General features: G+C 45.2%; 1 protein-coding gene across 2 annotated transcripts in view; it reads right to left on the minus strand.

Annotated features, from left to right (window-relative positions):
* The window catches only part of Gripap1 (GRIP1 associated protein 1), a 35,645-nt gene extending 22,869 nt beyond the window's left edge, over positions 1-12,776 (minus strand). The window contains exons 1-6 of one of the 2 annotated variants that reach the window (XM_013032358.1): positions 12,705-12,776; positions 9,480-9,546; positions 9,280-9,341; positions 6,532-6,558; positions 5,702-5,809; positions 1,912-2,056 (exon numbers count right to left, since the gene is read on the minus strand). In XM_013032358.1, coding sequence (XP_012887812.1) covers positions 1,912-2,056; positions 5,702-5,809; positions 6,532-6,558; positions 9,280-9,341; positions 9,480-9,546; positions 12,705-12,746 — 451 coding nt within the window. In that variant the 5' untranslated portion in view covers positions 12,747-12,776. The remainder of the gene's footprint in view (positions 1-1,911; positions 2,057-5,701; positions 5,810-6,531; positions 6,559-9,279; positions 9,342-9,479; positions 9,547-12,704) is intronic. The other variant, XM_013032359.1, reaches the window with a different exon arrangement.
* Between the last annotated feature and the right edge of the window lie 7,988 nt (positions 12,777-20,764).

Here is a 20,764-nt window from a genome sequence, read left to right on the forward strand (position 1 = left end):
CATATTTTATTAGCACACATTAGGTGCGCAAGGGAGGGTGATTCATTGTGACATTTCCCCACGTGTAAGCAATATACTTTTACCAGCCTTTCCCATCACACTTCCCCATCTTCCTTGTCTTAAAACAATTTTCAAAAGGTTTCATTGTTCTACTGTCCTTTTTTTTTTTGGTGCTGATCCTAGGGCTTAAACTCAGCCTGGGTGCTGTCCCTGAGCTTTTTTTGCTCAAAGCTAGCACTCTACCACTTATACCACAGCTCACTTTCAGCCTTTTGGTAGTTAATTGGAGATAAGAGTCTCACAGACTTTCCTGCCTGGGCTGGCTTTGAATTGCAATCCTCAGGCCTCAGCATCAGCTCAGGAATAGCTACCAGCTCATTGTTCTAGTTCTATTTTCTTCTCTTTTTTTTTTTTTTGTTGTCATGGGGCTTGAACTCTGGCCTGGGCACTCTCCTTGCGCTCTTCAGCTCAAGGCGAGTGCTCTACTGATTGAGCCACAGCACCACTTTGGTTTTTCTAGTGGTTTATTGGAGATAAGAGTCTCACAGACTTTCCTGCCCAAGCTTAGATTTGAACTGTGATACTCAGATCTCAGCCTCCTGAGCAGCTAGGATCACAGGCAGGAGCCACCGGCACCCAGCTTCATCTTCTTTTATTTATTTATTTATTTTCCGGTTGTGGGGACTGAACTCTGGGCCTGGGCACTGTCCCTCAGCTTTTCAGCTCAAGGCTAGCATTCTACCACTTGAGCCACAGTGCCACTTCGGGCTTTTTCTGCTTATGTGGTGCTGAGGAATCAAACCCAGGGCCTCATGCAAGTGAGCCAAGCACTCTACCACTGAGCCACCTTCCCAGACCTCATCTTCTTTTCTAACAAGTCATTTTAAGTTTTTTCAACCTCTGAGATCCTGTTTACCATACTATGCCACTCCAGTATTGAGACATGAACTCAGTGTCTTGATCAATTTGCTTGCTCACAGCTGGCACTCTATCACTTAAGCCATGCCACTACCTTGACCTTTTTACTGGTTAACTGGAGATAGAGTCTCAAGGACTTTTCTGACTTTACACTTTGGGAGAGATGAATGCTCATCTGGCTTTGATTCACAGCCTTCTGAGTAGGTAGGATTATATGCATGATCCACTAGCTCTCAGATTGAATTCTTCCTATGACCCCCCCCCTAATTCCCATCCATAATTTTTTTTTATCGGTCATGGGGTTTGAACTCTGGGCCTGGGCACTGTCCCTGAGGCTCTTTGGCTAAATGCAAGCACTCTACCACTTGAGCCACAGCGCCACTTCCGGTTTTCTGGTGGTTTATTGGAGATAAGAGTCTTATGGACTTTTCTGCCTGGGCTGGCTTTGAACTGCAATCCTCAGATCTCAGCCTCCTGAGTAGCTAGGATTACAGGCATGAGGCACCAGTGCCAGGCTCCTCCCACCCATATTTTAATAAGTCTCTTTCCTGATCACAGAACTAGAATGCATTGCCACACAAGTCCTACTTGCTCATGGAAAGTCTATACATCAAGACCTTCTCATAGTCTACCAAGCTGCCATCTTTCAGGTTGAATCTAGGTTCAGAATCTCCCCAACATTCTTTCATTCACATTCTCAAAGTGGCCAATATCTTTTTTCCAACATTTGTACAGACACTAACATTTGCTAGTATTTGAACTAAATGCAGAATAGTATCAACTCTTATCTCCACAGCCATCTTCTAGATACCACTATGTACTATGCAGAAAAGTAAACCAGCTCAGAGAGGTAAAATAACTTCTAAACTCCAAAACCATATACTTGTTCATGGCAAGACCCAGCCTCACTCTTCATTTTCCCTTGAGAAGACATCTTTTCTTGCTCCACTCAAGCCCTGAATTCCCTATAAAGTCAAGAAAACCTCCATGTACCTGCCACATTCTTCTGCAAAGCTGTGTTCTCTGCTTGCAGTCTCAGCAACTCCCCATCCACATGTGACCCATGGGCCACTGCTCCAGCAGCCCCTTCCTTCAGTTGCTGATTCTCCCGCTCCAGCTGTTCCATCTGGCTGCAGAGCTGAGTAGAGGAAGAGAAAGGATAGCAGAGAATCAGCAAATCAGATCAAGATTCACTGAAACAGCCTGGGTACCAGTGGCTCCATGCCTATAATCCTAGCTACTCAGGAGCCTGACAATTCAAAGCCAGTCAGGGTAGGAAAGTCCATGATACTCTTATCTCTAATTAAGTAGTAAAGAACCAGAAATGGAGCCCAGTGCCAGTGATCCTAACTACTCATGAGGCTGAGATCTGAGGATTAAGGTGTGAAGCTAGCCTGGCCAGGAAAAATCAGTGAGACTCATCTCCAATTAACAACCCCAAAAGCTGGAAGTGGACATGTGGATCAAGTGGTAGAGCATGAGTCTTGATCAAAAAAACTGAGGGAGAGTCATGCTGGTGGGTCACACCTATAATCCTAGTTACTTGAGAAGCTGAGATCTGAGGATCATGGTTCAAAGCCAGCCTTGGCAGGACAGTCCATAAGACTCATATCTCCAATTAATGGCTAGAATGCTAGCCTTGAGCAAAAGGAGCTCAGTGAAAGTGCCCAGGCAGAATTCAAACTCCAAGATCATCACCAACAATAACCACCATGTAATATAGGTGCTTTCACATTCTACAGAGAAGGAAACTAGGGCACAGTGATGTTAGGAACTTCAAATCACACAACTGCTAAACAGCAATGCCAAAAAGGATATAGGGCCAGGCACTGTTGGCTCACACCTATAATCTTAGCTGCTGCTTCTTCTTTTTTGTTTTGCCACTCATGGGGTTTGAACACAGGACCTGGGCACTGGCCTTGAGCTTCTTTTTTGGGGGTCCAGTTGTGGGGCCTGAACTCTGGGTCTCGGTGCTCTTCAGCTCAGGGCTAGTGCTCTACCACTTGAGCCACGGCGCCACTTTTGGGTTTTTCTGTGTATGTGGTATTGAAGAATTGAACCCAGGGCTTCATACAAGCTAGGCAAGCACTATACCACTAAGCCACATTCCCAGCCCTAATCTTAGCTTCTCAGGAGGCTGAGATCAAAGGATCACAGTTCAAAGCCAGCCCAGGCAGGAAAATCCATGAAACTTTTATCTCCAATTAACCACCAGAAAAAACAGTGCTGTTCAAGCCCTAGGTCCAGCACCAAAAAAAAGCTATTTCTTTCCAGTTCTTAATATGTCTACCTTCTTTATACCTTTCAGTGCTCCACTCAGATATAACCTTTAAAGTAGTATTGCCCAAGGCAAAAATTCTATTATTTTACATTATATTCATTACTTTCCTGGGGTGAGGGGGCTGGGGGTGGTGCTGGTAGCAGGGCTTGAATTCAGGGCTTCACGCTTGTTCAGCTTTCTTGCTCTCAGCTGGTACTCTTCTACTGAGCCTCACTTACAGTTCAGTACATTTTTTTTCTGCTTATGTGGTGCTGAGGAATTGAACCCAGGGCCTCATGCATGCAAGGCAAGCGCTCTACCACTGAGCCACCTTCCCAGCTCCTTCAGTACATTTTTAAATGGTTAGTTGTGGTGCTTAAACTCAAGGCCTGGGTGATGTCCCTAAGCTTTTTCACTCAAGGATAGTGCTCTACCACTTTGTGCTACAATGCCACTTCCAGTTTTCTGGTGGTTAATTTGCTAATTGGTGTCTCATGTACTTTCCTACCGAAGCTGTCATTGAACAGCTATCCTCAGATCTCCTGAGATCCCCCTGAGCTAGGATTATAGGCATGAGTCACTGGCACCTGGCTTCAGTTCAGCATTTTTACTGGCTAACTGGAGATGGAGACACAAAGACCTCTCTGCCATGGCTGGCTTTGAAGTGTGATCCTCCAAGTCTCAGCCTCTATAAGATTACAGGTATGAGCCTCTAGGTCTCTGGCAGTGTTCATTCATCTTTTTTTTTCCTTTTTTCCTTTTTTGCTGGTCGTGGGGCTTGAACTCAGGGCCTGGGCACCATCCCTGAGCTTTTTTTGCACATGGTTAGCACTCTACCAACTGAGTTACAGCTCCATTTCTGGCTTTTTGGTAGTTAATTGGAGATAAGAGTCTCATACACTTTGGGTTGGCTTTGAACTGCAATCCTCAGATCTCAGCCTTCTTAGTAGCTAGGATTACAGGTGTGAGCCACCAGTGCCCTGCCCTTTCTTCCTCTCTTTCCTTCCCTCCCTTTCTTTTTTTTTTTTTTTTTTGGTCGGTTGTAGAGCCTGAACTCTGAGCCTGGGTGCTGTCCCTGAGCTCTTCAGCTCAAGGCTAGCACTCTACCACTTGAGCCACAGCACCACTTCCAGCTTTTTCTTCTCATGTGGTGCTGAGGAATCGAACCTAGGGCCTCATGCATGCAAGGCAAGCACTCCACCACTGAGCCATCTTCCCAGCCCGTTCCCTCCCTTTCTTATTTTTGTACTAGTACTGGGGATTGAATTCAGGGCCCTGAGCTCTTGCTAATTTTCTTTTTTTTTTTTTGCCAGTCGTGGACCTGAACTCTGGGCCTAGGCGCTGTCCCTCAGCTCTTCAGCTCAAGGCGAGCACTCGACCGCTTGAGCCCACAGCGCCACTTCTGGCTTTTTCTGTTTACGTGGTGCTGAGGAATCAAACCCAGGGCCTCATGCATGCGAGGCAAGCGCTCTACCACTGAGCCACCTTCCCAGCCCCTCTTGCTAATTTTCATTTCAAGTCTGGCACTCTACCACTTGAGCCACAGCTCCACTTCTGGCTTTTTGCTGGTTAATTGAAGATAAGAGTCTCATAGACTTTCCTGCCTATGCCGTCTTGAATCGTGATCCTCATATCTCAGCCACATGAGGAGCTAGAATTACAGATGTGAGCCACCAGAACCCAGCTGAGGCATCAGCACATATCATTACTTTTTTTTTTATTATGCCAGTTTCAGGGCTTGAACTCAGGGCCTGAGTGCTATTCCTGAGCTTCTTTTGCTCAAGGCTGGTACTCTACCACTTCACCCACAGCTCCTTTTCCTGGTTTTTTGGTACTTAATTGGAGATTAAAAGAGTCTCATGGAGCTGGGAATGTGGCTTAGTGGTAGAGTGCTTGCCTAGCATTCATGAAGTCCTAGGTTCAATTCCTTAGTATCACATAAACAGAAAAACCTGGTAGTGGCATTGTGGCTCAAGTGGAAAAGTGCTATCCTTGAGCAAAAGAAGTTCAGGGATAGTGCCCAGGCCCTAAATTCAAGCCCCAGAATTGGTAAAAAAAAAAAAAAATTCTCACAGACTTTCTAGGATGAATTACCCAGAAGAAGTAGAACTCTAGGCTCATATCAGATAAAGGGAAGGAAAAGTAAAGGGAAACAGCTCAAATACCTTTCAATTCTTTATTAAGAACTTTACCTAATACCCCACAAAACATTGACACTCTATAGCATCAGCCTCAAATTATACACATGGAGACTTGAACCTGGAAGAAAAAAAAGGAGCACCTTGCCCAGGAACCAAATAACTTCAGTGTTTAAAGTCTTTCTAATCCCACCATAGAGAAAAGCCCCATTTGTCAAACCACTGCCCTCAATAATAGAAATAGACCAGGGCCTGCTTCAGCACCACGGACAGTGCTTCAATGCCAGACCCTCTCTGCCTATGTCAGGTTTAGACCAAGGTGGCTTCTACCCATATATACATCATTCCCATTCCCCTCCTCCCCATCTCTTCCCAGCATCAGTACCTTGCTGAACTCAGCCATAAGTGTGCTGTTCTGCAAACGGAAGTCTTCTTCCTGGCTGTGCAGTTTTGCCTGTAGCATCTCATTTTCACTCAGGAGTACCTCGACTTCCTGCAGTGGAAGATATAGGACAAGACTCCAACAGGGGCAGAGAGAATGAGGATACATGGAAAGGAAAGAAAGGGAAAAATGGCATACAGGAGAGAGCACAGGGTAAAGAAATAGGAAGAGACAGACAGGAAGGAATAAAATAAGAAGGTAACAGAGAAAGAGAGAGATGGAAAGAAAATGGGGAGGGAAGGATAGACAAGGAGGAATTGGGAGGAAAGAGAAAGATGAGAGGGAGAGGTAGGTAGAAAGATGAGAAAGGGGGCAAAGATAAGGAAGAACAGGATCAGGGGAGAGAAAAAAAACAGAAAAAAAATAGGAAGACAGAAGAATAGAGAAAAATCAATAGGAAAAAATATAACAAAGAGAAGACAATTTAGGAAGTAAACAAATCAGGAAGATAGAGACATGGGGCAGAGAGAAATGAGGAATCAAAGAAGGAATATAAAAGCAGAAAAAACATGATGGCAAAGATAGGAACACATAAAGAGAGAGACAGGGAAGGTTGAAGAGCAAAACAAAGTTGGGGAGAGGAGAATGGAAGGACAGAGATGTGAACAGAGAAGAAAGATATGCAGTGATGCAGAATGCAAACCAAACACAGAGAAACACGGCATTGAGGAAGTTATCAGTGCAAGGGCTCATATATATAGAGAAGCCATTACACAGAAATATTCCCATAAGGAAGTCTCACAGACCCATCTACCCACCATGGATCCCCTTACCTGAGCTTTCTTGCTCTTGTGCAGTGCCTAAAAGGAGGGTGGGAAGAGAACTAAAATGAACGACAATGGACTATAGGGTATGGAGGCTACTATGGCAAGTAGTAAGGGAAGATGATGATGATACGAGTTATGGGATGGCAGTGTCTTCAATATGAGAACTTCTGTGACAAGCTGGAGCCCACAGAAATGACTGGCTGAGTGAGTGCACTAATGGAAATCTTGCCTTAGTGGTATAGCATTCAGAAACCTTCCTTTATAATGTGTATTCTTTTTTAAAGGGTGGGGGATGTCTCCATATTTAACCCTTTAAAGACTGTATAACCAAACTGGGAAATTGTGGCCTCATTTCCCACTGCTTTGGCAGTCCAGGGCATTACCCAGTTTCTTCGTTTCTTTTTCAATTTGTTCCTATACTGTGCGGGGGGAGCAGGGGAAGTATTGGACTTTGAACTTAGGGCTTAATACTTGCAAGGTTGGTAGTCTACCAGTTAAGCCATGCCTTCAGGTCTGATTTTTGCTGGCTATTTTAGAGATGGAGTCTAGTGAAGTGTTTGTACCCAGCCTAGTTTTAAACAATGATCTTCCAGATCTCAGGCTCCTGAGCAACTAGGATTACAGATGTGAGCTACTGGCACCTGACACTGTCCAGTTTTTTGTTAGATTTTCTGCATTCTGGTTTCCTTTACCAAACAGATATTTACTGACTAAGAATATCCTATGGAGAATATTGTGCTACACATGGGGACAGAGCAATGAAGGGCACAAAGTGGAGACCTTCAATATCTTGTGGGGACAAAACAGGTTATATTCTACTTTATCTCTATAAGACTTGAGAGAAGGGTTCAATCTCATGTCACCAATAGGAACAGAACAGAGATGAGAGTTAGGAACACAAAACAGGAATGTAAGTAGAAGCAGATTTACTGACAGACCTCACTGTTTAATCCTAAAAGTTTATGAGTGAATGAAACTAGGTGTGCTATGCACACGTCTAGACCCAGTTTTTCAGAAGGCTGAAGCCAGAGGATTGCTTGAGGCTAGGAGTTCAGTGCTAGCCAGGGAAATAACAAAACCCCATCTCAAAACAAAACAAAACAAAAACAGCTAGTGAATGATGAGGATGCAATTTATTAATAGAGTACTTGCCTAGAATGCACTTGCTTAGATTCAATCCCCAGCACCATCAAAAGAAATAGCATATGAATAAGTAGTTGCAATTAGAATGAAGTAAATTAAGGCTGGGTGCTATGGCTCACATCTATAATCCTAGCTACTCAAAAGGCTGAGATCTGAGGATCGCAGTTCAAATCCAGCCTAGGCAGCCAAGTCTGTGAGACTCTCATTTCCAATAAACCACCAGAAAACCAAAGTGGTGCTGTAGCTCAAGTGGCAGAGTGCTCACCTTGAGCTGAAGAACTCAGGGACATTGCACAGGCACAGAGTTCAAACCCCATGACCGACAAAAAAAAAAAGAGTAAATTAAGGGGCTAGGAATGTGGCTTAGTGGTAGAGTGCTTGCCTCACACACATAAATCTGTGGTTCATTTCTCAGTACCACATACACAGGAAAAGCTGGAACTGGCACTGTGGCTCAAGTGGTAGAGTGCTAGCCTTGAGCAAAAGAAGCTCAGGGACAGTGCCCAGGCCCAGAGTTCAAGCCTCAGGATTTGCAAAAAAAAAAAAGAAAGAAAGAAAGAAAAAGAAAAAGCCTGAAGTGGTGTTGTAGCTCAAGTGGTAGAGCACTAGCCTTGAGCACAGAGAGGTTCAGGGACAGAGCCTAGGCCCTGAGTTCAAGCCCCAAGACTGGCAAAAAAGAATAAATTAATGGCTGGCATAGAGCTCAGTGGCAAAGGGCTTGCCTAGGAAGTGCAAAATGCTTGGGTTTGATCTCTAGTACCAAAAAAGGAAAGACCAAAAAAAAAGTTAAAAAACAAACAAGAATAAATTAAACTAGGCTCTGGTTGTTCACACTATAATCCTAACTACTCAGGAGGCTGAGATCTGAGGATCATAGTTCAAAGCCAGCCCAGGCAGAAAAGTCCCAGTGAGACTTTTTTTTTGTCGGTCTTGGGGCCTGAACTCTGGGCCTGGGGACTGTCCCTCATCTCTTCAGCTCAAGGCTAGTGTTCTACCACTTGAACTACAGCACCACTTCCGGCTTTTTCTGCTTATGTGGTGCTGCGGAATCAAACCCAGAGCCTCATGCATGCAAGGCAAGCACTCTACCACTGAGCCACCTTCCCAGCCCTACAGTGAGACTCTTATCTCCAATTAACCACTAGAAAGTTGGAAGTGAAACTATAGCTCAAAGTGGTAGAGCATTAGATTTGAACAAAAGAGCTCAGGGACAGCACCCAGGCCCTGATTTCTAGCCCTACAGCTGACAAAAAGAAAAAGAATAAATTAAAATTAATCAATAAATTAAGCAGAACAGGGCTTGACAGGGCACATTTATATGCCTAACACTTAAGAGGCCAAGGCAGAAAGATCATGAGTTCCAAGTCAGTCTAGGCTACATATAGTAAGTTCCAAGCCAGGATAGGATATATTGTGAGGTCTTATCTCAAAAAATTAATTAACTAGGCAGAATGAGATAAAATAAGCAAACAAATAATTCATTAAATGATGAAATGGAAACAACATATAAGATTTGGTCTGGTTCACTGTAAGTTTTCACTGGCTAGGTAAATGAGCCAGGTGAGTAGAGGAAAGCAGAGGGTGAGTGGGTAGTTGGGTAAAGGGAGGTACCTTTTGAGCTTTATTCAACTCCTTATCCAGGTAGGCAACCTTCTGTCGAAGACTGGTAAGTTCTGGTATGGGGAAAGCAAGGAATCTCAGCTTGAGGCAGTGGAAAGGGTCTGAGGAGTCTTCTTACCAGGCCCCTAAAGGACAAGTTTAGCCTCTGTCCCCCAAAGCCACCCTCATCTAATAAGACCCCCTTGGCTCACCAACACCATTCTTCCGTAGTTCATCTGAAAGCTGGTAGTTATTTGTCCGAAGTTCTAGGAGCTGAGCCTTTAGGGGAAGCAGAGTAGAAAAGATGTCAACCACAAAGTACCTAAGTCTCTTAAGCCCCATGGACTGAACTGGTTCCTTCCACATGACTCCTCAGCCACTTGTTAAAATCTCTGTATAGCAGAGCACTAGTGGTTCACGCCTGTAGTCCTAGCTACTCAGGTCTGAGGATTGCAGTTTGAAGCCAGTTTGTGCAGGAAAAGCTGTAAGATTCTTATCTCCAATTAACTAGAAGACCAGAAATGGAGCTGTGGCTCAAAGTGGTAGAGTGCTAGCCTTGAGCAAAAAGCTCAGGAACAGAGCAAAAAGCTCAGGAACAGTGCCTAGGTCTTGAGTACAAGCCCCAAGACCAACAAAAACAAAACAAAATCTGTGTATGCTGCTTCCTAAATGAGATGTCAAGCCCTTACATTCCTGTTCCAACTCCTCTAGCTGCACTCCCTAGTCCCAACTAGCCTTCAACCCTCCATTTCCCCCATCTATCCATTTCTGCACTAGGGCCATTGTGCAGAGTGCTGACACAATCAGGCTTCTGTTCATATATGTTCCATGACTCGACAAATCCACAGGATAAGTTCCTCCTCCACCTCCTCCCTCATCTTAGCTAACCTTTTTCCAGCACTGGCAAGACCTGGAGGCCCCTAAGGGCAAGGATCAAGAGATTGCCTTCCAACTTATTTTCCAAGGAAAATCTTGTATTCCCCTCCCCAGTTTTCATTCAGTCAGAGGGTTTCCCAGATCCTGCCACTAATAAGGTTCTGTCTCTGTCTCTGCAACAGTACTAGAACTTGAACTCAGGATCTAGGAAGTTGTCCATTTTCACCTTGAGTGAAAAAGCCACCATTCATTCCACTTACAGGTTTTTGGTGGTTAAACAGAAACAAGAATCTCATGTAGGGCTGGGAAGGTGGCTCGGTGGTAGAGCGCTTGCCTTGCAAGCATGAGGCCCTGGGTTCGATTCCTCAGCACCACATAAGCAAAAAGAAAAAAGCCGGAAGTAGTGCTGTGGCTAAAGTGGTAGAGCCTTGAGCTGAAGCGCTGAGGGACAGCACCCAGGTCCAGAGTTCAGGCCCCACGACCGGACTCCCCCCCCCCAAAAAAAAAGAATCTCATGGAGCCAGGCACCAGCAGCTTATGCCTATATTCCTAGCTACTCGGGAGGAAGAGATCTGAGGACCTTGATTCAAAGCCAGCCTGGGCAAGGAAAGTCTGTGAGACTTTATCTCCAATAAACCACCAGAAAACTGGAAGTGGCAATGTGGCTATGGTGGTAGATCGTTTGCCTTGAGCTGAAGAGTGAAGGGACAGCACTGAGGCACCTAAGATGAGGCTACCTAAGATGATTTGAAACTCAATCCTAAGATCTCAGCCTCCTTGAGTAGCTAGGATGACAGGTTTTAGCCACCAGTGCCTGGCTTACTACTAAGGTTGTCAAATATTGTTCCAGCCAGATATTGGTGGCTCATATCTATAATCCTACCTACTCAGGAGACTGAGAACTAAGGATCAAGGTTCAAAGTTAGCCTGGGCAGGAAAATCTGTGAGACTCTTATCTCCAATCAACCACCAGAAAACTGGAAGTAGAGTTGTGGCTCCAAGTGGTAGAGTGATAGCCTTGAGCAAAAGAGTTCAGAGACAGAACCCAAGCCCTGAGTTCAAGCCCCACACTGACAAAAAAATGTTCTTATTCCCTTTGAGGATTAAACAGCACATACCCCTCTATCCCCTCCATCAGCCCCAAAGAACTCTGAAGCCTATTCTGCCCACACTAACTCACCATCCTTTACCCCAGCAGAAACTTTCCCTCCTAAAGCACCAGGGAGAGTTTGGCAAATACAGAATCTGTTTTTTGAGATGTTTTTTGGTATCAGTCTTGGGGCTTGAACTCAGGACCTGGGAGCTGTCCCTGAGGTCTTTTGCTGGCACTCTACCACTAGAGCCACAGCTCCACTCTGGCTTTTTTGGTGATTATTTGAAGATAAAGTCTCAGGATTACCTTGCACAGGTTATAGTGAACTTTCATGGTTTAATGACTTCACCCTTACATCCCAGTGTCCCTCACACAGGGACAATTGTTTTCCCTCATTCAAGGACCAATAGAATTATCTTCCCTCACTCAAGAATTCCTTCCCTCCACTCACAGAACTCTGAATAGAATTCTTCCCCAGTAAGGAATTCTGAAGAAGGACCCACTCACAGTGCAATATTTTTACCCTGTCTGAGTACCTCTTAAAATCAAGCGGTCAGATTGGGAATGTGGTTTGCCTAGTATGCATGAAGCCCTGGGTTCGATTCCTCTGTACCATAAGAGAAAATGCCAGAAGTGGTGCTGTGGCTCAAGTGGTAGAGTGCTAGTTTGGAGCAAAAAGAAGCTTACAGTGCCCAGGCCCTGAGTTCTAGCCTCAAGACTGGCAAAAAATTTTAAAAAATCAAGTGGTTAGTTCCCAGTCAGGGTATCTCCCCAAAGCCCAGTGATCTCCCTTCCATGCAGTTCAAGGTATCAATGTCTCTTTTTACCTCATCTTGTCCTGCCCTGAATAATGATTAATTTCATTACTCATTCAGGGACTTATTTACCTACCCCTCCCCCCCTCCGCCCCGTGAAATGGGATCATCCCTAATCATCCAATGGTACCAACCCTCTGGATCTTCACCTCCCACAGCAGCAACATCTTGGGTCTTTCCCCAATCTCCTGGCATAGTGGTATCTCCCACAAAGTTTCCACCTCGCACTGGCTAATGGTATGCCTTCAAAAGGGCTGCCCCCACCATGACGCAAACGGCCCAACGCTCCCTTCCTTCCCCTGCAAACAAAATGGTTTCTCCCTCTCCAGATTTTTCCCTCAAAGCTTAACATCATCACCCAACGATGGTATGTTCTGCATAAAGGCCTAAAGTTCTCATACCCCGAGGACTAAGGTATTGCCTACTTAAGAACGCCCGCTCTCCCTCCCGCCCCCACGGCTGACAAGAACCTTCGGAACCCAAATAGTACCTCAGAACCCAATAGACTCGCCTCCGCTCAGACCTATTTTCCTTCCCCAGAACAACCCCTTAGATTCAAGTCCATCCAAACCAATTACTCCGAGCTGATAGCACCACCTCCCTCCACCCTTTCCCCGGTCGCAGAGCCCGGGGGTCTTTCCCACGGCAAGCACCTGCATCCGCTGAAACTCCTCCTCAGACAGAGCTTGCGCCATGTTCCTCCCCCCCCCACCCCCCGACCGTCTTCCTGCGCAGTCGCAGTCCGTGCCCACTGGCAGGCTTCAGTTTGGACCGTACCACTGCTGGGGAAAAAATGGAGGTGTAAGAACCTAATTCAAAAGTTCAACATTTTGGAACTAGAGGGAAGGAAATAAACCAACTACTTGGGTGAGTTGATAACTCAATGTTTTGAGAGACTGTAAGTTATCTGGTATGACTTTTCAGCTATTGTAGAGGAGACATTGTTACGTGACAGTAAGGAATCCCTGTCTTAAGAGTGAACTCGTCATTAGGCAAGTGTTTGCCGACAGAAAATCACTTGCCGGGAACTCCTTTAAAGAGACTGGTTGACTTAAAAACAGTGGAAATGAAAGCGGAAGCTTTCCTGTCTTGTTCCCGCCCTCCTTTGGGTGACCCCTGAGGGGAATCCTGCCTCTTTAAAACCCTGATTCTTTCTTTTTTAAGAAAGATTTTTAATCATTTTATGTATGTGTGTATGTATGTATGTATGTCCTAGGGCCTGAAATCTAGGCCTGGGCGCTGCCTCTCAGCTCTTCAGCTCAAGGCTAGCGCTCTGCCACTTGAGCCACAGTGCCATTTCTGGCTTTTTCTGTTTATGTGGTGCTGAGGAATCAAACCCAGGGCCTCAAGCGTGCAAGGCAAGCTCTCTACCACTGAGCCACCTTCCCAGACCCTCAATGATTTTATTAACATAATGCTATATATAAAAATAGGTAAAGGACCCAGCAATGAATAAATTAAAAATACCTGAGGAGAAAGAAGGGGGAGCGAATCTCCTTCCCCAAAAATCTCCATTAGAAACAAAAGAAAGAGTTGGGAACTGGTGGCTCAAGCCTATAATCCTAGCTACTCAGGAGGTTGAGATCTGAGAATCGCAGTTTGAAGCCAACCCAGGCAGAAAAGTTCCCATGAGACTCCTTCCTATCTTCAATTAACCACCAGAAAATGGAAGTAGAGCTGTTGTTCAAAGAGGTAAAGTACTAGTTTTGAGCCAAAGAGTTCAGGGAGGACTGGGAATGTGGATCAGTGATAGAGTGTTTTCCTAGCATACATGAGGCCCTGGGTTCAATTCCTCAGCATCACATAAGTAGAAAAAGCTGGAAGTGGCACTGTGGCTCAAGTGGTAGAGTGCTGGCCTTGAGCTGAAGAGCCAAGGGACAGTGCCTAGGCCCAGAGTTCAGACCCCAATACTAACCCCCCCCAAATTAAAACATAAATCATCTTTTTTTTTTTGGTCGGTCGTGGGGCTTGAACTCTGGGCCTGGGCACTGTCCCCCAGCTCTTCAGCTCAAGGCCAGCACTCTACCACTTGAGCTACAGCACCACTTCCTGCTTTTTCTGCTTATGTGGTGCTGAGGAATCAAATCAGGCCTTCATGCCTGTGAGGCAAGCACTCACTCTACCACTAAGCCACCTTCCCAGCCCCCATGAATCATCTGTAACTTAAAAAAAAACCCAGGTGGGGCTGGGAAGGTGGCTCAGTGGTAGAGCGCTTGCCTTGCATGCATGAGGCCCTGGGTTCCATTCCTCAGCACCACATAAGCAGGAAAAAAAAGCCGGAAGTAGCACTGTGGCTCAAGTGGTAGAGCGCTAGCTTTGAGGTGAAATGCTAAGAGACAGCGCCCAGGCCTAGAGTTCAGGCCCACGACCAGAACCAAAAAAAAAAAGAAAGAAACCAGGTGAAGGTGGCTCACACCTGTAATCCTAGCTACTTAGGAAGCTGAGATCTGAGGATCGAGGTTCAAAGACAGCCTGGGCAGGAAAGTCTGTGAGAGTACCACTAATTAACCACCAGAGGCCGGGCGCTGGTGGCTCACGCCTGTAATCCTAGCTACTCAGGAGGCTGAGATCTGAGGATCGCGGTTCAAAGCCAGCCCGGGCAGGAGAGACCATGAGACTCCTATCTCCAATAAACCACCAGAAAACCGGAAGTGGCGCTGTAGCTCAAGTGGTAGAGCGCTGGCCTTGAGCTGAAGAGCTGAGGGACAGCGCCCAGGCCCAGAGTTCAAGCCCCATGACCGACAAAAAAATAAATAAATAAATAAATAAAAAATAATTAACCACCAGAAACCCAGAAAGTGGCGCTGTGCCTCAAGTGGTAGAGTGCTTGCCTTGAGCTGAAGAACTCAGGGAGCACCCAGGCCCAGAGTTCAAGATCCATGACCAACCAAAAATAACAAAAAAAAAAGTTCAGGGACAGTGCTCAGGCTCTGAGTTCGAGCCCCTCTAAAAAACTCTAAGACCAAGGGTGTGGCTCAAGGATAGAGTATGTAAGAAATGCTAAGTTTGATGATACAAAATAAAGGGTGATGGGCTGGGAAGGTGGCTCAGTGGTAGAGCTCTTGCCTTGCATGCTTGAGGCCCTGGGTTCGATTCCTCAGCACCACATAAGCAAAAAGAAAAAAGCCGGAAGTGGTGCTGTGGCTCAAGAGGTAGAGCACTAGCCTTGAGCTGAAGAGCTGAGGGACAGCATCCAGGCCCAGAGTTCAGGCCCACGACCGGACCAAAAAAAATAAATAAATAAAAATAAAGGGTGGTAGGAAGAAGGAAGGAAGGAACTAAAACTAAGTATCTTGAAGTGGAGCTATTTTTTATAGTAATTAAATGATTTGCTCACAATCAAAAATGTTTTTAATCACAACTATTTTTTTCTTTTGTAACATAACTTGATTGAGACACAATCTTATCTCTATATAAATGAGCTCATGCATTCAGTGTGTTTGAACAAATATATACAACCTTGTAACCACCACCACAATCAAGATGGAATTCTTCTGGTGAAGCCAACAGGAGGCCCTGAGTTCAAACAGTACTGAGGAAAAGAAAAAGAAGCAGAAGCCAGTTGCAGTTACTGGTGGCCCATGCCTAGCTACTCAGGAGGCATGGAAGGTAAAAGCCGGCCTAGGTAGACAAATCGGAGATTCTCATCTCCAGATAACCAGCAGAAAGCTAGAAGTGGAGGCATAAAATGCCAGCCTTGGACAAAAAAAAAGCCAGGAGTGTGAGGCCCTGAATTCAAGCCCCAGGACCTCACAAAAGAAAAAAAGAGACAATTATTTTCTATCACCTTTAAAGGTTTTTGTGTGTGTGTGTGTGTGTGTGTGCCCCACCACACCATTTTCTCAAGTGACTTGAGATTGTACCTCTTCCTCCTTCACCCCATTCACTGAGGTTATGTCATACATTTTGTAATACAGTTAGATTATGTTGTCACAATCTCCATCCTACACTGGTACCCTTGACCTCCTGGTTGACTTTTGTTTCAAAAATATTAGGATGTGGACTGGAAAGGTGGCGCAGTAGTAGAGTGCTTGCCTCACATGCATGAGGCCCTGGGTTCGATTCCTCAGCACCACATAAGCAGAAAAAAAGCTGGAAGTGGCACTGTGGCTCAAGTGGTAGAGTGCTGGCCTTGAGCTGAAGAGCTGAGAGACAGCGCCCAGGCCAAGAGTTCAGCCCCCAAACCCAACAACAACAAAAATATTAGGATGTAATTTTTTTTGGGGGGGTCTGGTCATGGGGCCTGAACTCTGGGCCTGGGCCCTGTCCTTCAGCTCTTCAGCTCAAGGCCAGCACTCTACCACTTGAGCCACAGTGCCACTTCCAGCTTTTTTTCTGCTTATGTGGTGCTGAGGAATCGAACTCAGGGCTGAAAGACCTATGAATTTTTTTGTGTGTGTGCTTGTACTCGGGGCCTGAGCTCTGTCTGTTACCATTTTTTTTTCTTGCCAGTCCTGGGGCTTGAACTCACGGCCTGGCAACTGTCCCTGAGACTCTTTGTGCTCAAGGTTAATGCTCTACCACTTGAGCCACTGCACCACTTCTGGCGTTTTCTGTGTATTTTATTGGATATAAGAGTCTCATGGACTTTTTTGCCCTGGCTGGCTTTGAACCACGATCCTCAGATCTCAACCTCCTCAGTAGCTAGGATTATTACAGGTGTGAGCCTTAGCTTTTCCACTCAAAGTTGGTGCTCTACCACATCTCTACTTCTAGCTTTTTTTGTGTGCTGGTCCTGGGGCTTGAACTTAGGGCCTGGGCACTGTCCTTGGAAATTTTTTGCTCAAAGCTAGCTTTCTACCAGTTGAGCCACAGCTCTACTTCTAGCTTTTCTAATGGTTAATTGAGGATAAGAGTCTCACAGACTTTCCTCCCCTGACAGGATTCAAAATGTCATCCTCAGATCTCAGCCTCCTGAGTAGCTAGCATTACCAGTACCTAGCATGACCTATGAGTTTTGGCAAATACGTTGTGTGTGTGTGTGTGTGTGTGTGTGTGTGTGTGTGTATACAATTTTATTTTATTTTTATTTTTGTTGATCGGGGGCCTGAACTCTGGGCCTGGGTGCTGTCCCTTAGCTCTTCAGCCCAAGGCTAGTGCTCTACTACTTGAGCCACAGTGCCACTTCCGCCTTTTTCTGCTTATGTGGTGCTGAGGAATCAAACCCAGGGCCTCATGCATGTGAGGCAAGCACTCTACCACTGAGCAACCTTCCCAGCCCCTGTTTAATATATTTAAAAAAATGTTTTCCTCACAGTGTCTTTAACTTTGGGTGGGACTTGAACTCAGGGCCTTGTGCTCTCATTTGGCTTTTTCCATTCACTATTTGAGCCATACTTCTACTTTGAGCTTTGTTGTTGTTGTTGTTGTTATTGTTGTTGTTGGTTGTGGGGCCTGAACTCTGGGCCTGGGCACTGTCCCTCAGCACTTCAGCTCAAGACTAGCGCTCTACCACTTGATCCACAGCACCACTTCCAGCTTTTTCTGCTTATGTAGTGCTGAGGAATTGAACCCAGGGCCTTATTCATTCAAGGCAAGCACTCTACTACTGAGCCACCTTTCCAGCCTTTTTTTTTTTTTGTCCTGACGCTTTTTGTCTGGACCTGAGCACTGTCCCTGAGCAATTCAGCCCAGCAAGTACTCTACCACTTGAGCCACAGCACCACTTCTGGTTTTCTGGTTGTTTATTGGGATAAGAATTTCATGGCCTTTCCTGCCTGGGCTGGCTTTGAACCTAGATCCTCAGATCTCAGCCTCCTGAGAGCTAGGATTACTGGTATGAGCCACTGGCACCTGTCTACTTTCAGCTTTTTTCTGGTTAACTGGAGATAAATGTCTCACAGACATTTCTTCTTGGGCTGGCATTGAACCTCAATCCTCACATTTCAGCCTCCTGAGTAGCTAAGATTACAAGCATGAGCCACCAGCACCCTGTATCATATTTTTTGAACAGGTGTGCACCCTCATATCTGGCTTCTTTCACAGTTGTATTAAGATTCCTTTGTAGCCGGGCACCGTTGGCTCATGCCTGTAATCCTAGCTACTTAGTAGGCTGAGATCTGAGGATCAAGGTTCAAAGCCTTGATCAAGGCAGGAAAATCCATGAGACTCTTATCTCCAATAAACCTAGAAAACCGGAAGTGGTGCTGTGGCTCAAGCAGTAGAGTGCTCAGCCTTGAGCTGAAGAGCACAGGGAGGACAGTGCCCAGGCCCAGAATTCAAGCCCCACAACCGACAAAAAAAAAAAAAGATTCCTTTGTAATATTTTTTGTTTCTGTTTTTTGTTTGTTTGTTTGCTTTGTTTTTTTACTGGCGTGAACCACTGGCACATGTTTGGTTTTGTAATTGATTCTCTAAGGTTTTCTAGGTACAAAATAATATCATGTTAAATGAGAAAGATGTTTCTTTTCTCTTCCCAATCATTTACACTGCCTATAGTTGATTTATGTAAGTACCATTTTTCACTAAGAGGACACAAGGCCCCTTGAAGAAATTGCTGATTCTAGGGCTAGGATGAGAAGAGTACAAGATTAGCCTGAGCATGCTGATGCATGCCTATACTGATTTTTTTTGGTCGATCCTAGGGCTGGAACTCTGGACCTGGGCACTATCCCTGAGCTCTTCAGCTCAAGGGAGCACTCTACCACTTGAGCCATCACACCACTTCCGGTTTTCTGATGGTTAATTGGAAATAAGAGTCTCACAGACTTTCCTGCCCGAGCTGGCTTTGAACCTCGATCCTCAGATCTCAGCCTCCTGAGTAGCTAGGATTACAGGTGTGAACCACTGGCACCTGGCATGCCTCTACTTCTAGATACCCAGGAAGCTGAGGTGGAAAGAGTTCAAGTTCAAGCCCAGCATGAACAATTTTGGAAATCTTTGAACCAAGTAACACACAAAAAAGAAATAAAAGTAAATGGCTGCAGATATAACTCAGTGGTAGAATGCTTGCCTAGCATGCACCAAGCCCTGGGTTAAATCCTTAATATTCTAGGGAGGGGATAAGAAAAAGAGAATTAAGGGCTGGGAAGGTGGCTCAGTGGTAGAGCAGAGTTCCTCAGCACCACAAAAGCAAAAAGAAAAAAACCGGAAGTGGCACTGTGGCGCAAGTGGTAGAGCACTAGCCTTGAGCTGAAGAGCTGAGGGACAGCGCCCAGGCCCAAAGTTCAGGCCCCATGACCGGACCCAAAAAAGAAAAAGAGCATTAAGTTGGCCACTCATAGCTCACGTTTGTAATTCTAGTTACTTAGGAAGCTAGATCTGAGGACTGTAGTTCAAAGCCCACAGAGCACAGAAAGTCTGTGAGACTATTGTCTCCAATTAACCACCAAAACGCCAAAAATGGAACTACAGCTCAAGTGGTAGAGCACTATCTTTGAACAAAATGCTAAAAGACAGCACCCAGGCCCTGAGTTTAAGCCCTAGTTCCAAGGAAAAAAAGAGCACTAGAGGCATGGTTCAAACTCTAAAGCACCTACATAGCAAACTTGAGCCTTGAGCCACTGAGTTCAAACTCCTGTACCAATAACAAAAGAAAAAAGGAAGAAGGAAGGGAAGGAAGGAAGGAAAAACTATTAGCCTACATCATCAGGAAAAAAAAGTTTTTTCCTGTTTTAGAATTCAATTTAGGTTCATATATCTTATTATTTATTTATTATTACTTTTTTGTTGACAGTATAGATTTGAACTCAGGCCTTGAGTGTACTAGTCAGGCAACCTACCATTTGAGCCACACCCCAACCTTTTTCAGATATATGTGTATATAGATATCTATATCTATATAAATATCGTTTTTTTTGTTTTGTTTTGGTCAGTTGTGAGGCTTGAACTCAGGGCCTGGGTGCTGTCCCTGAGCTTTTTTGCTCAAGGCTGTCACTCTACCACTTGAGCCACAGCTCCATTAATGGAGTTTCATGGACTTTACTGCCCAGTCTGACTTTGAATGGCCATTCTCAGATCTTAGCCTCCTGAGTAGCTAGGATTACATTGTGAGCCACTGGCATTTGGCTTATTATTATTATTTTTACCATTACCAGGTTTTGAACTCAGGGCCTCAGGCTTACTTACTAAGTTGATGTTCTACCACTTGGAGATTTTGTTTTTGGGAGTACCAGAGTTTGAATTCAGGGCCTGGTACTTCGTTGCTCAGCTAGCATTCTATCATTTGAGTCACACCTCCAGCCCTTCCAGCCAAGCTTTTTGCTGGCTATTTTGAAGATGGAGTTTCGTGGACCTTTCTGCCCAGAGTGGTTTCTAACCAAAATCCTCCAGCCAAAAAGAACATTTATATATTTGTTCATGAATGTGAATTATATCGTTTTCTTTCTTGTAATGACTCCTTAAAAAAATTATGTTGTAACTGGGGGCTTCAGGATCTTGCTCATGCTGTGTGCCAGTGGCTCACAACCTTAATCCTAGTTACTCAGGAGGCTAAGAGCTAAAGATCAAGGTTTAACGCCAGCTCGTTCAAATCCAAGAGACTCTCATTTCTAAGCACCAATAAGCTTGAATGGAGCTGTGGCTCAATTGGTAGAGAGCTAGGCTTGAGCTAAAAAGCTCAAGCCCTGAGTTCAAGCCCCAGGACCAGCATAAAAAAATGTTTTTTAGGGGTGGGAAAGTGGCTCAGTGGTAGAGCGCTTGCCTTGCATGCATGAGGCCCTGGATTCGATTCCTCAGCACCACATAAGCAAAAAGAAAAAAGCCAGAAGTGGCG

This window comes from Dipodomys ordii, unplaced genomic scaffold (genome assembly GCF_000151885.1).
Source record: "Dipodomys ordii isolate 6190 unplaced genomic scaffold, Dord_2.0 Scaffold154, whole genome shotgun sequence".
Lineage (NCBI taxonomy): Eukaryota > Metazoa > Chordata > Mammalia > Rodentia > Heteromyidae > Dipodomys > Dipodomys ordii.